Source organism: Salmo trutta, chromosome 3, assembly GCF_901001165.1.
Source record: "Salmo trutta chromosome 3, fSalTru1.1, whole genome shotgun sequence".
Taxonomy (NCBI): Eukaryota; Metazoa; Chordata; class Actinopteri; order Salmoniformes; family Salmonidae; genus Salmo; species Salmo trutta.
The window spans coordinates 30,804,697-30,817,455 of NC_042959.1; the positions used below are offsets into that span (position 1 = coordinate 30,804,697).

General features: G+C 46.1%; 1 protein-coding gene across 1 annotated transcript in view; it reads right to left on the reverse strand.

The window, feature by feature from the left end:
• Positions 1-12,759, reverse strand: part of LOC115172609 (vascular endothelial growth factor receptor kdr-like) — an 80,173-nt gene that overhangs the window by 26,430 nt on the left and 40,984 nt on the right. The window contains exons 12-23 of the mRNA XM_029730220.1: positions 12,156-12,264; positions 10,675-10,959; positions 10,275-10,421; positions 9,990-10,118; positions 8,694-8,800; positions 5,735-5,861; positions 4,779-4,883; positions 2,492-2,605; positions 2,214-2,302; positions 1,914-2,067; positions 1,223-1,320; positions 305-427 (exon numbers count right to left, since the gene is read on the reverse strand). Of these exons, the coding sequence (XP_029586080.1) occupies positions 305-427; positions 1,223-1,320; positions 1,914-2,067; positions 2,214-2,302; positions 2,492-2,605; positions 4,779-4,883; positions 5,735-5,861; positions 8,694-8,800; positions 9,990-10,118; positions 10,275-10,421; positions 10,675-10,959; positions 12,156-12,264 (1,587 nt within the window). The remainder of the gene's footprint in view (positions 1-304; positions 428-1,222; positions 1,321-1,913; positions 2,068-2,213; positions 2,303-2,491; positions 2,606-4,778; positions 4,884-5,734; positions 5,862-8,693; positions 8,801-9,989; positions 10,119-10,274; positions 10,422-10,674; positions 10,960-12,155; positions 12,265-12,759) is intronic.

The window sequence follows — 12,759 nt, forward strand, 5'->3', positions numbered from 1 at the left end:
ATCTAAAAACATGTTTCCACTTCCTCATTATGGGATATTGTGTGTAGATGGGTGAGAAAAAAAACAACTGAATACATTTTGCATTCAGGCTGTAACAAAATGTGGAATAAGTCAAGGAGTATGAATACTTTCTGAAGGCGCTATAGCTTTTGCCAAGTCATTTTTGAATGATGGTAGTCAAGTTACAGTCTCTGGTTTCTCTCACACAACCAGGTGGGAATCGTCAAGTCAATGGCTCATTTCATCGCATATATAATGTACTTATTATGTCAAATTAATAGAAGTTCAGTATGTAGCTACTAACATCTCCTTTGCGAACGTAGTCTGGGTCTTTGTAGATGTCTCTGGCCAGTCCAAAATCGCAAATCTTCACAACATTATTCTCCGACAGTAAGATGTTTCTTGCAGCCAGGTCACGATGAATACACTAACGAAAAGAAGACAAAACATCCATTTGGATTAGGATTGACATCAATGCATGACTTTACGTGAAAGTTTAAGTTCTGTGGAGACATCTCCAGTTAAGATTCAGCCTAATGAGATAATGCTAGAGCCACGACTATTTCCTGACCATGTGACCTTACAGGAAACACTCGTGGCCCTGTGCATGTCAGCTACGACAACCATATGGAACAGTCATCAGTGATATTCTGATGTGAAGTGTTTCATATCCAGGTTAAGCCCTTCTTTCTAATGGGGATAGTTACAACAATGGGTTCACTAATGAGTCTAAACTGCTCTCCCAGAGCTTGTGACTGACTTTTAAATGTGAATGAGTTTTAGACTGATTATAGCCAATATGGCAATACATTTACATTTTTACATTTTAGTCATTTAGCAGACGCTCTTACCCAGAGCGACTTACAGTAGTGAATGCATACATTTCATACAATTTCATACATTTTTTTTTTTCCTGTGCTGGCCCCCCGTGGGAATCGAACCCACAACCCTGGTGTTGCAAACACCATGCTCTACCAACTGAGCTACAGGGAAGGCTACAATAGACTCACAGCGAACATAGTTTACCATGAATGAAAAAAGGTGAACAAAACAACTTCCCCAGCTTTCGAAATACAACAGCATTTTATTAAAGTCAACTGGACAGGATAAAGCTTTATAAACTGGTATTAGCTGATGAAAAACAGCAACTCGTGTCTCATCAGACTGCCTTTTGGAAACAAATTGATTTTGATACAGTAATTTGCCTACAGGAAGTGCATACCTTGCGTGAAGCCAGGAACTCCATGCCTTTCGCAACTTGGAAACTGTAGCAAATCAAATCTTCCATTGTCAATACTCTCTTGTACAGATCCTCTGGCTCTGAGGATAAAACGAAACATAAAGTGGTAATGACTAAAAACTATTTTAATAAACACGATTTAGGATGGTGTAACACATTAATTATGCACAATACAAATGTATACATGCAGGATCAACCCCCTTTGTCACGTACAGTACGGTTCATTCATCCACCTACAGTCTCTGTCTTACTAAAAACATCCTTTAAAAGACAGGAGAGGATGCCTGGTGTTATTTTAGATGTGGGGTGAGACGTGTGATATCGGTGCAGTGTGAACAGCAGGAGGGGGTTTGTGGAGGAACCCAGTGGACTCCTTCCATCAGCCCACCTGAGTAAACATTTAATCACACCAGAAATAACACATCACAAAACAAAATGTCCGACACGCCAGGACCAGACAAACACTCCTGTCAGAGGAAGTCAACAGAGGCCTTTTCCTCCACTCCTCCTTCTCATCCAGGCACAGTGGGTGCCGGCCTGGGGTTCTGACCTATCGATTGTAATTATGAACAGGAGGAGGAAATGTCCCATCAGGCCCAGGAAGAAAACAATCCGGGGGAGGGTGGAGTGGAGGTGAGGGGAAGGAAGACACTGTTGGCTCGTTTAGTTTTACCTTCCTCCTCTTCATCTGAGTCGCAGTAGCTCTTATCTTCCACAAAGCCGGAGCTGGCCGAGCTTCCGGTGCTTGCCACGCTCTCCAGGCGCCGCTTGATGAGCTCGCTGAGGTCACAGCCCGACCCCGACGTCACCAGCTTACCGTCCTGGCTCTGACGAGACACACACCAGATACAAGACACAAAGCTTGGTTTTCTTATCAGGTTGAGAAATAGACTAAACGATGAAGGCTTTTGAATAGGATTTAATGAGAAAACAGCATTTCTGAAAGCTTCAGTCCGTGAAGCTGCTGATTCACCTTATAGACGATGAAATCAGCCCTCTTGCTTCTCAAGTAGTTTGACAAGTTTCCATATTTGCAGTACTCCACAATCATCATCAATGGACCTGAGAAGAAAGAAGCACAGAATTCAAAGAAACTGACTAACGAGTAATGATTCGTAAACAGTGATAAGAGTGCGTTGAAATCATGATGGATTTTCTCGGAGATGCCAGCAATGTATACATTTACTTCACAAGTCATACACTGTGGCTAAGTTTAACCATAGCGTTCACCCTGTCCTCTGTCTCGCTCACCTCCAGGCTTGGTGCAGGCGCCCAGCAGGTTGACCACGTTCAGATGATGACCAATGTGGATCAGGATCTTCAGCTCCGACATCAGAGCCTTGCGCTCATTTGTCGTAGCTCCTCCTGTTACAACGCAAACACACAGACCATTTAGAGGGATGCTGGTTAAATATACATTTCCTGTTGGATACTGTTTCACACAACCCCTCAAAAGCGTGGATGTATTTGGACTTTAAATGACAATTTCATTGAAGTGATTTCACTTTGTTTAAGATGACTCCAACTGATGTACGTTCATGGACGTCTGGAAACCAAACACTATATTTAATAAAGAACAGATTTTACATATGTGGAGGAGATTTAAGATAGTCAAGAAATGTTTCATATAAGAAAATGTGATCGTGGACATGAGAACATTCAACGTGAAAGGTTAAGATGGTATGCAAAGATAATGTCAGGAAAGGAATGAAGTCAACATGGGAATATATATAACTTCAAACACAAACATCAGACTTCTCTCACATTCAAACAGATTCTCGCATACAACCCAAAGCAAGGCCGTACATTCCGTCAAAATAAACCTTGGAGCACACACATTGAGAGACAATATAACTGTTGACTGTGGACAGGGCTCCCGAGTGGCGCAGTGGTCTCAGGCACTGCACCTCAGTGCAAGAGGCGTCACTACAGTCCCTGGTTCGATTCCAGGCTGTATCACATCCGGCTACGTTGATCTCAAAGACCGCGGAATAGCAACTAGTCAGTGTTGAGTGGCAGCCTAATGCATCCGATGAGCCTGTGTAATGTCTCTCTCTTTCAATATCTGAAAAGCTCATCTGGCCACAGGTGGTTGGAGTTAGCAATGTTAGTAAACAATATTGTCCCTAACTGATAAACAAAATGAAAACATCAACTGAACAAGATGTTGCGAAATATTCCTGCTCTCACTGACTCCCTGGATGTGGTTTACTCTAACAGAGATTTTGGTCAATTTTAATAATGAATCAATGACTTGATTTTAAATAATGAATGGAGAACATGAGAGTTGAGTAGAGTTTTGGGTCTGTACTTCTGCTCTGTCTCATGTTGGCTCATCACAGTGGTCCCAGTCTGCACTGGAAGCTGGAGCTGACTGACGCTGAGTCTCAAACCACCCGTAGGAAGGGTCAGTTTAGGGAAGTGAGCTGCTTTTCACTACGTTTGACCTGGGGTTCCTGGAGCAGGGCAGGGAGCAACAGCCAGCCCGGTGAGCTTGGTTCCTCTGTGATTAATGGAAGGGGATGATTAATGCCGTGACACTGACGGAAATATCTAACAAATGGCCTGGTTTATCATGTAGCTAGATCTATCACAACACCATCACTGTCCATCCATGGTCCCATTACTCTACAGAGTTGGAGTTGGCCACCCCAACAGAGCCAGGAGGAAAGTTAGTTTGACCACTTCAACCCTAAGGGGATACAGTCAGTAATCTTGGGCTGGAATGTTTACTCTGCTAAGATCACTAGGCCAAATCCCTTGGACAGTCTCTCTTGCTTCTGGAGTCTCTCTTCTTCCACATTGCTTTTCGCTGTTTCCATTTTGATGGAATAAATACGTCCTGCCAGATTTAGAAAGATTGTGAAATGTGGCTGTAAGTTATGGGGACCATAAATCTTAGGTGGGGAAGGGGTGGTGGGGGTCGATGTTCTCAATTGTTTGTGTATCTAAAAAACATCAGGTCTATAATCCTCAATAAGGATGAACGTGGATATATTTTTGTTGATGCATAATTTGTACCGTACACGTTTACATTTTTCATCACCTGAAAATCTGGGACCCAAGTGGAACGCTTTCCTGATTCCTGTCACATCTGCAGAATGTCGTCCTCACCGGGGACACCAAGGCCTTAGTCTCTCTCAGACCCAGACAGCCTGTTAGAAGCAGCCATCACACGCCTACGTTGAACCAACCTGCGCAGCTGTTAATTGCACCCGCGTGTGCCGTCACAGTTGTTGAATTCACACCATGCGCGAGAAACCAAATGACCCGCTGAAATGACAGATGGCTGTTTTGCATCGGTTGCATTCAGAACGTCGGCTGTTGTGTTTCCACCGTAGGTCTGACCACGTGCATTAGGAGAGGAGTACCTGCGTCAGTATCCTCTCCACCAGGTGGGATCAAAAAGAAGTTATATGGAAACAACCTGTATGACTTTTCAGCCTGGTTTCCCAACCAAAGTGACTCGCGAGTGCTGTTAATGAGCGTGTATTACGTTTTCAGATGAAAGTCTTGATAATAATGCCTCCACCCCTACCTTTCAGCATTTTGACAGCCACGGTCTTGCAGGTCGAGAGCTTGTCGATCCCGAAAGCAGAAGCCTCCACCACTTTCCCGAAGGCTCCATGGCCCAGAGTTTTGCCTGAAAGAGAGAGAGAGAGAGAGAGAGAGAGAGAGAGAGAGAGAGAGAGAGAGAGAGAGAGAGAGAGAGAGAGAGAGAGAGAGAAGTGGGTTAAGTAAATCAGGTTGGGTTTCCTGTCAGGGGAGATATGGGCCTGTAATTAACCTTTTACTGCAGTGGGTTAAATCAGGGTCACACAGAGTGATTCTTGGTCTACTTAAAAAAAAAATCTACTTTAAAATGAAAGTATACACCTCACACACTAGGTTACGGGCTTACAAAAAAGAAGACACCTGTACCATGTCAGAAATAAAGCTGAAATGTATTCAATTTTGAGTTTGAATCCAATATTACATTTTACATACATCACAGAAGACTGAAATATAACAAAACTGTTTGACATAGAAACACCGGACATTCCACCCATTAGGGCAAAAGAGGGCACTTTTGGTCATTGACTGCAGGAAAGGGCTAAAACACCCTGCTGAGGTTCAGACGACTGGACCCGTGAAGCGTTCCTCCAGGGGATATATAATGTTGTTATGACTGGGTGACAGCGGAGGGTCTTGATGAGTAACGAAGCTACACCCTCTTCACAGGGGGGTGACACCTCTGCCACATACCCCTCTCTCGCACTATATTTCAATGTAATGGGCAAACAGGGTCGCACAGTTTAAGAGGACGCAGAGTTACGGGTGCCACCTCATCAAGAATGACATTAACCTGTTGATGTGAAGGGTATGGTGAACAAATAAATTCACTTACAGTAGTTGCCCCTTCGTGGTGCGTATTGACCTTTTGAGTTACAGCGTCGTCATGGTGAGGGACTTCGTAGACCGTACCAGTGCTGTGTGGTGTAGTAAGTTACTCACCCAGTCTGAGGCGGTCTCGGGGAAACTCCCACTTGCTGCTGTCATACTGCAGGAGTTCACACTGCTCGTCCAGAGGAAACTCGTCTGGGTCGATGATGATGGATGGACCCATCTTATAGTCCACAGACTGGAAGGGGGGATGAGAGGGAGAATAAAATGGTGATGGAGTTCGTGTACAGTAGGTATGTGAAATCAAACAGGATTTGTGGAAAATAACCTATTTTGATGTTAACTAAAGGACAAGAGCAAGTGCTCCACCATGACCGTGCCACTGCTCCACCATGACCGTACCATTGTTCCACCGTGACCGTGCCATTGTTCCACCATGACCGTACCATTGTTCTACCATGACCGAGCCATTGTTCTACCATGACCGTGCCATTGTTCCACCATGACCGTGCCATTGTTCCACCATGACCGTGCCATTGTTCCACCATGACCGTGCCATTGTTCCACCATGACCGTGCCATTGTTCTACCATGACCGTGCCATTGCGCTACCAAGACCGTGCCATTGTTCCACCATGACCGTGCCACTGCTCCACCATGACCGTACCATTGTTCCACCATGACCGTACCATTGCTCTACCATGACCGTGCCATTGCGCTACCATGACCGTGCCATTGTTCTACCATGACCGTGCCATTGTTCCACCATGACCGTGCCATTGTTCCACCATGACCGTGCCATTGTTCCACCATGACCGTGCCATTGTTCCACCATGACCGTGCCATTGCTCTACCATGACCGTGCCATTGCGCTACCATGACCGTGCCATTGTTCCACCATGACCGTGCCACTGCTCCACCATGACCGTACCATTGTTCCACCATGACCGTACCATTGTTCCACCATGACCGTACCATTGCTCTACCATGACCGTGCCATTGTTCCACCATGACCGTGCCATTGTTCTACCATGACCGTGCCATTGTTCCACCATGACCGTGCCATTGTTCCACCATGACCGTGCCATTGTTCCACCATGACCGTGCCATTGTTCCACCATGACCGTGCCATTGTTCCACCATGACCGTGCCATTGTTCCACCATGACCGTGCCATTGTTCCACCATGACCGTGCCATTGTTCCACCATGACCGTGCCATTGTTCTACCATGACCGTGCCATTGCGCTACCATGACCGTGCCATTGTTCCACCATGACCGTGCCATTGTTCCACCATGACCGTGCCATTGTTCCACCATGACCGTGCCATTGCGCTACCATGACCGTGCCATTGTTCCACCATGACCGTGCCATTGTTCCACCATGACCGTGCCATTGTTCTACCATGACCGTGCCATTGTTCTACCATGACCGTGCCATTGCTCTACCATGACAGTGCCATTGCGCTACCATGACCGTGCCATTGTTCCACCATGACCGTCCCATTGTTCTACCATGACCGTGCCATGTTCTACCATGACCGTGCCATTGTTCTACCATGACCGTGCCATTGTTCTACCATGACCGTGCCATTGCTCCACCATGACCGTGCCATTGCTCCACCATGACCGTGCCATTGTTCCACCATGACCGTGCCATTGTTCCACCATGACCGTGCCATTGTTCCACCATGACCGTGCCATTGTTCCACCATGACCGTGCCATTGCTCCACCATGACCGTGCCATTGTTCTACCATGACCGTGCCATTGCTCTACCATGACCGTGCCATTGTTCTACCATGACCGTGCCATTGTTCCACCATGACCGTGCCATTGCTCCACCATGACCGTGCCATTGTTCCACCATGACCGTGCCATTGTTCCACCATGACCGTGCCATTGTTCTACCATGACCGTGCCATTGCTCTACCATGACCGTGCCATTGTTCCACCATGACCGTGCCATTGTTCTACCATGACCGTGCCATTGCTCCACCATGACCGTGCCATTGTTCTACCATGACCGTGCCATTGTTCTACCATGACCGTGCCATTGCTCTACCATGACCGTGCCATTGCTCTACCATGACCGTGCCATTGTTCCACCATGACCGTGCCATTGTTCTACCATGACCGTGCCATTGCTCTACCATGACCGTGCCATTGCTCTACCATGACCGTGCCATTGCTCTACCATGACCGTGCCATTGCTCTACCATGACCGTGCCATTGTTCCACCATGACCGTGCCATTGTTCCACCATGACCGTGCCATTGTTCCACCATGACCGTGCCATTGCTCTACCATGACCGTGCCATTGCTCTACCATGACCGTGCCATTGCTCTACCATGACCGTGCCATTGCTCTACCATGACCGTGCCATTGTTCCACCATGACCGTGCCATTGTTCTACCATGACCGTGCCATTGTTCTACCATGACCGTGCCATTGTTCTACCATGACCGTGCCATTGTTCTACCATGACCGTGCCATTGTTCTACCATGACCGTGCCATTGTTCTACCATGACCGTGCCATTGTTCTACCATGACTGTGCCATTGCTCTACCATGACCGTGCCTTTGCTCTACCATGACTGTAGTTGTAATGTGCCTATTTCTATTGTCTTTGGACTGTTGAGGCATGTTCTCTACTTTCTTGTCATACACACAAACACGATCTCAGCACTTTTCCAATGCCAGGAAATGTGGAAATCGTAAACGTCAAGCTAAAATTATCCCACCCAATTGAACTGCATTTCGCAAGAGACATCAGTCAGTGATCGCAGTTGACAAAATCTGTATAGCGAGATTGCACTCCACTGCTGAAGCTCACAAACAAAAACCTCAAAATTGTACTGTGGATGTTTGAATATGTCTTGAGAAGAGCATGTTACACATTTTTAAATGGCATGATGCTGTGGTTTAATTAACTAAGTCAAAAAAATGAATGGTGAGTCAAGTCCCCAGTGCAGTATCCAAACAGTTACACCTCTCAAATGTCTTCTCAGTCAAGAAGAGTGAGATAGAGAGTACAGAACTAGCTGTGATTCCAGGGAGATCTCTTGTTACCTTCCTCAGCTTGCGGATGAAGAGGATGAGCATGAGCCAGAGGAAGGTGGCAGCAGCTCCTGTACACACCAGGACGATCACCTCAATGTTGGGCTTCCCCTCATCACCTGGAAGGAGACCACAGGAACAATTTGTCAACTGTTGTTCACCGAGGAATTAGGTGTTTTCGATGATTCTTGAAAAATGTATAAGAATTGATAACTGAGAACAAATATAAATAGGGATGTACACAAGAGAGGAACGGTTTTGTTTGTTTAACATATTAGAGTAAGACATGGCACTGGCCTACTTATCCAGTACTTGAAAGTCAATTTCGCTAAGTGAATCCAAGGACATGAATTACACCACTGCAATGTAGATTTTTTGAAAGTCCACTCTGGCATTTCTCTCAGTTATTCATTGTTTTACTAGATTAACTCATTTCCGCCATGTTGTGTACACGCTACAAGTGGAAACACATTCCATTGCGTATCCCTAGTTTGTTTAGCCTATGCATCCCACATTGTCGCACATTCATCTCATATTAAACTATTTTCTTAACTATCAATGTCAGCATTCACAGTCAGCCATCTCAAAACCGCCTTCCTTAATCTTTAGGAATTTTGTGAAATAGTTTTGTTTAGAGTTATGCCTAAATAAAGGTTTGGCAATGCATGAAGCAAACGGTCTGTTGGACATGCTCTAACGGATGATGGTGACACTGGGGTTGGACTTTGAGGAAAATGGGACATTTTTGGGGGGGGAACAGGAATTCATGTCTGGTGCCAGGGCTAGTCGTCAGAATACCGTCGCATGACCTTGCCCCCCCCCCAGTCTGTGTCATCATGTTTCCAGTCCCATGGTTATTTAATGAGAAGACTTCTCCCCTTGCTGTGCCCACAGTCATTGAGAGTGGGACCTCTTAACACACTCCTTGCAGGTCACGTCCCATGGGTGGGGACCTCGGTCAGAGCTCCAAGAGCCCCAGTCATAAAAGCCAGTGGATTAATTCACTGGACATACTTGGAAGCCTCTTGGCAGCCTCCCTCTCTAGAGAGAGTTCTCATACTGAAGTCTGGCCAGAGCTATTTGTACTGTTGACAAGAAAACATGGCCCAGTATGGCCAAGAGGTTTCCTGTGACTGTGATTGGTCATGCAGTAAGGAAGTGTTCTAGTTGTGGCTGTGCTGGTTAAACTCAGGGTTGATTGAAATCTGACGTGGTTAATGTACTGCAGTTAGATTCATTGGACTTCGTTATCAGGATGACATGGGTTCTCGTCAAGCTCATTATGATGGAAATAAAGAAGTGACTCACCCACGACAGTGACCACAGCACTGGCTTTCACACTCCCCTCACCGTTGCTGGCCAGACACTCGTACAAGCCCTCATCGTCTTTCTTCACTCGCTTGATCGTCAGCACCCCATCCTCCCTCAGGGTAATACCTGGAACAACAGCACAAAGTCAACAGTTCAGATTCTATGGAGAAAATGACTAACATGGTTGAGCAATTCAGCAACGAGGAGGCCCAGGAGATTTTCCTGATCATGTGACCCGACCAGGGAAAACCCAGGGCCCCTAAATCCCGAGTCATTTCTTACCTGGACCCTCCTGTACTGGTAGGTTGTCTTTGTACCATGTGATGTAGGGTGGCGGCACACCCAGGGCGTAGCAGGCCATAGTCAGAGTGCTGCTGCTGTTTATATCTTGATTGGTCAGGTTCTGTCTCAGCCACGGCCTCTTCCTCTCTGTTTCAATCACAAAAGCATATCTGAATTTGATCGCTCTTCTTTTCAAGATTTTCCTCAGACAAACTCATCTCTCTACTGGGTTTCATCATCACGAGCGGGTTTATATCCAGGAGCGGGCACTTTTAAATACGATATTACAGAAACATATTATTCTTCGAGTTTGGTAATACCTATATAACGTGCAATTACTGTTCTGTTAGAGACCTCATTGAACACCCAGCAGGCAATGTTCTCTCTGTCACTTCCTCACCATGCACAGTCAGCACAGTCTTGACTATTGCTCTCTTGTTGTGGATCTTGTGCGCCCAGCACTGGTAGCCTGCTGTGTGATTCCTGGACACATTGTGCAGGCTTAGGGAGAGAGAGATAGAGTAGGGGCTGAACTGCAGGGCCGTGACGTTGTTGGTGATGGTGTAGTTCTGAGGGTCCTTCCACTGCAGGTCTGTGTACAGGTACCGAGTCCCCCTGCAGGTCAGAGTGGCGTCGTCACCCTCGATGGCAGTCTGGGGCTCAATGGCCAAGTGCTGAAGGTGATCTGGCGGGGGAGAGGGGAAAAACACATCAGGTCACTAGGAGTGTTAGAGCATAATAAATAACTACCATGCATAAGCACAGGTTAGATTATTGTACAGTATGTAAGCGGGTTACAAGAGCATCTTTGTTACTGCCTGTAACCCTCTCCTCTCAGTGAGATAGACACTGACGCTGTCCTATTCTGGGAAAGAACATCTCTGAAACATCAAGCTGCGCATCACCACACCAGGAATTTGCAGTTATTTCCTGTTTCATCACTGTTAATTAGAAGCACGTTGGTGGTGTGCGGTGAGCAGCGCTGATGTTCGGCCTACAGCAGTGCAATAAGAATCAGGCCGGGGCCCCGGGGCCTCTGGGGAGCCAGACTGAGTTTGTTTATTCAGAACACTGGGAAGCATTCTGTGTTCCATAAGAGACGACAGCTGTTATTACAATTCTGCCGTCCTCTTTTTTCAGCAGCATTCCAGTGCTCTCGATCTCCACCTCTGGAATGGTGGCACATTGCAGCACTTCCTCCAAAGACTGATCTTATTCTCATCCGGATACTCAGAGTTTGGCATCATCAGCTGTGTCCCCAATCACAGTGTCACCATCATTCCCAATTACAATCTATCATAAATCAGTTTTCAACTTCAAAACTTCTACGTTTTCAAAAAAGAATTGCGCTGTGATGACTGCTTGTGTGCCCTGACAGCTGATTTCTCCTATCATTATATAACTGGACTAGATGGAATTTTCATTTCATGAACATTTGGAACTGTTCAGATGCATATAAAAAAATGATTCATCCAGCAGCAGAAGAGAAGAAGAGAAATGACCTGCGGGCGCTCCTGTGTACGCTCAGAGCTGTTTTTAAACTCGCAGTATTAGACTGTACCATATGGCCCAGGACAAATTTGCCTCTTCCGTTCGATCCTGAAGCCTGCCTGCTCCGGAGGAAGATGGTTTCAATTAATGCCTCCATCTGCACTCTTTACTACACAGTACAATCTGTGCATTCTTGCGCTTTGCCTCGCAATTCATTACAGTGCGTACGTGTAGTCACTGGAAGCGAGACTTCATGTATGTTATACGTTATACTGTATGCCTGGCCCGTAAAAAATAAAAACCACTCAAGCATTTCTGCTTGTAATTTTTCCTTATGCTGTTCTTTCAATCAACTCCCCACGTTGTGTAGTGTTAAATTGACCCACTTACCGTCCACATAGAAGGGGATTCTCAGTGTACGGGTGCCAAGTTTGTTCTGGGCTGCGCAGGAGTAGATCCCTGTGACGTTAGCCGCTCCCACCACTAGCGTACTCACAGTCTATGGAGGAGAGTGGATAAGCCAATCATTCGATCTACAATACAGCCAGCAAATGCTGTACACTATGTGCAAAATATATTTTTATCTCGATAAGACTAACCTGTATAAATAAAAAGGTTACATGAAAAATGTTCAGGTTGGCATAAGATTCATTATACCTCAATCCATACACACTGACACAATGTCTTTTGAAATACCACAGCAGATTTTCCGTCAACATCAGTGTGGCTATTTTGCCATTAGCTAGTGTGTCAGAGATCTGCCTTGGGCCGAGCCAGTTTTATGCTCTCGTCACAATAATGGAAGGATACATCTGGACTTTCAAAACCCGCCTCTTCTCTCCCCTCAGCACAGGTCCACAGAAAGAGTGCCGGGGCCTCCATGTCATTTCCTGGGGAGCATTTACAATGCCACACTCGATTCTATCACCGTTGGAGTGGAACCCGTTTAATGGCTTAAATAGACACAACAATAAGTACGATTTGGGCAAGGGGC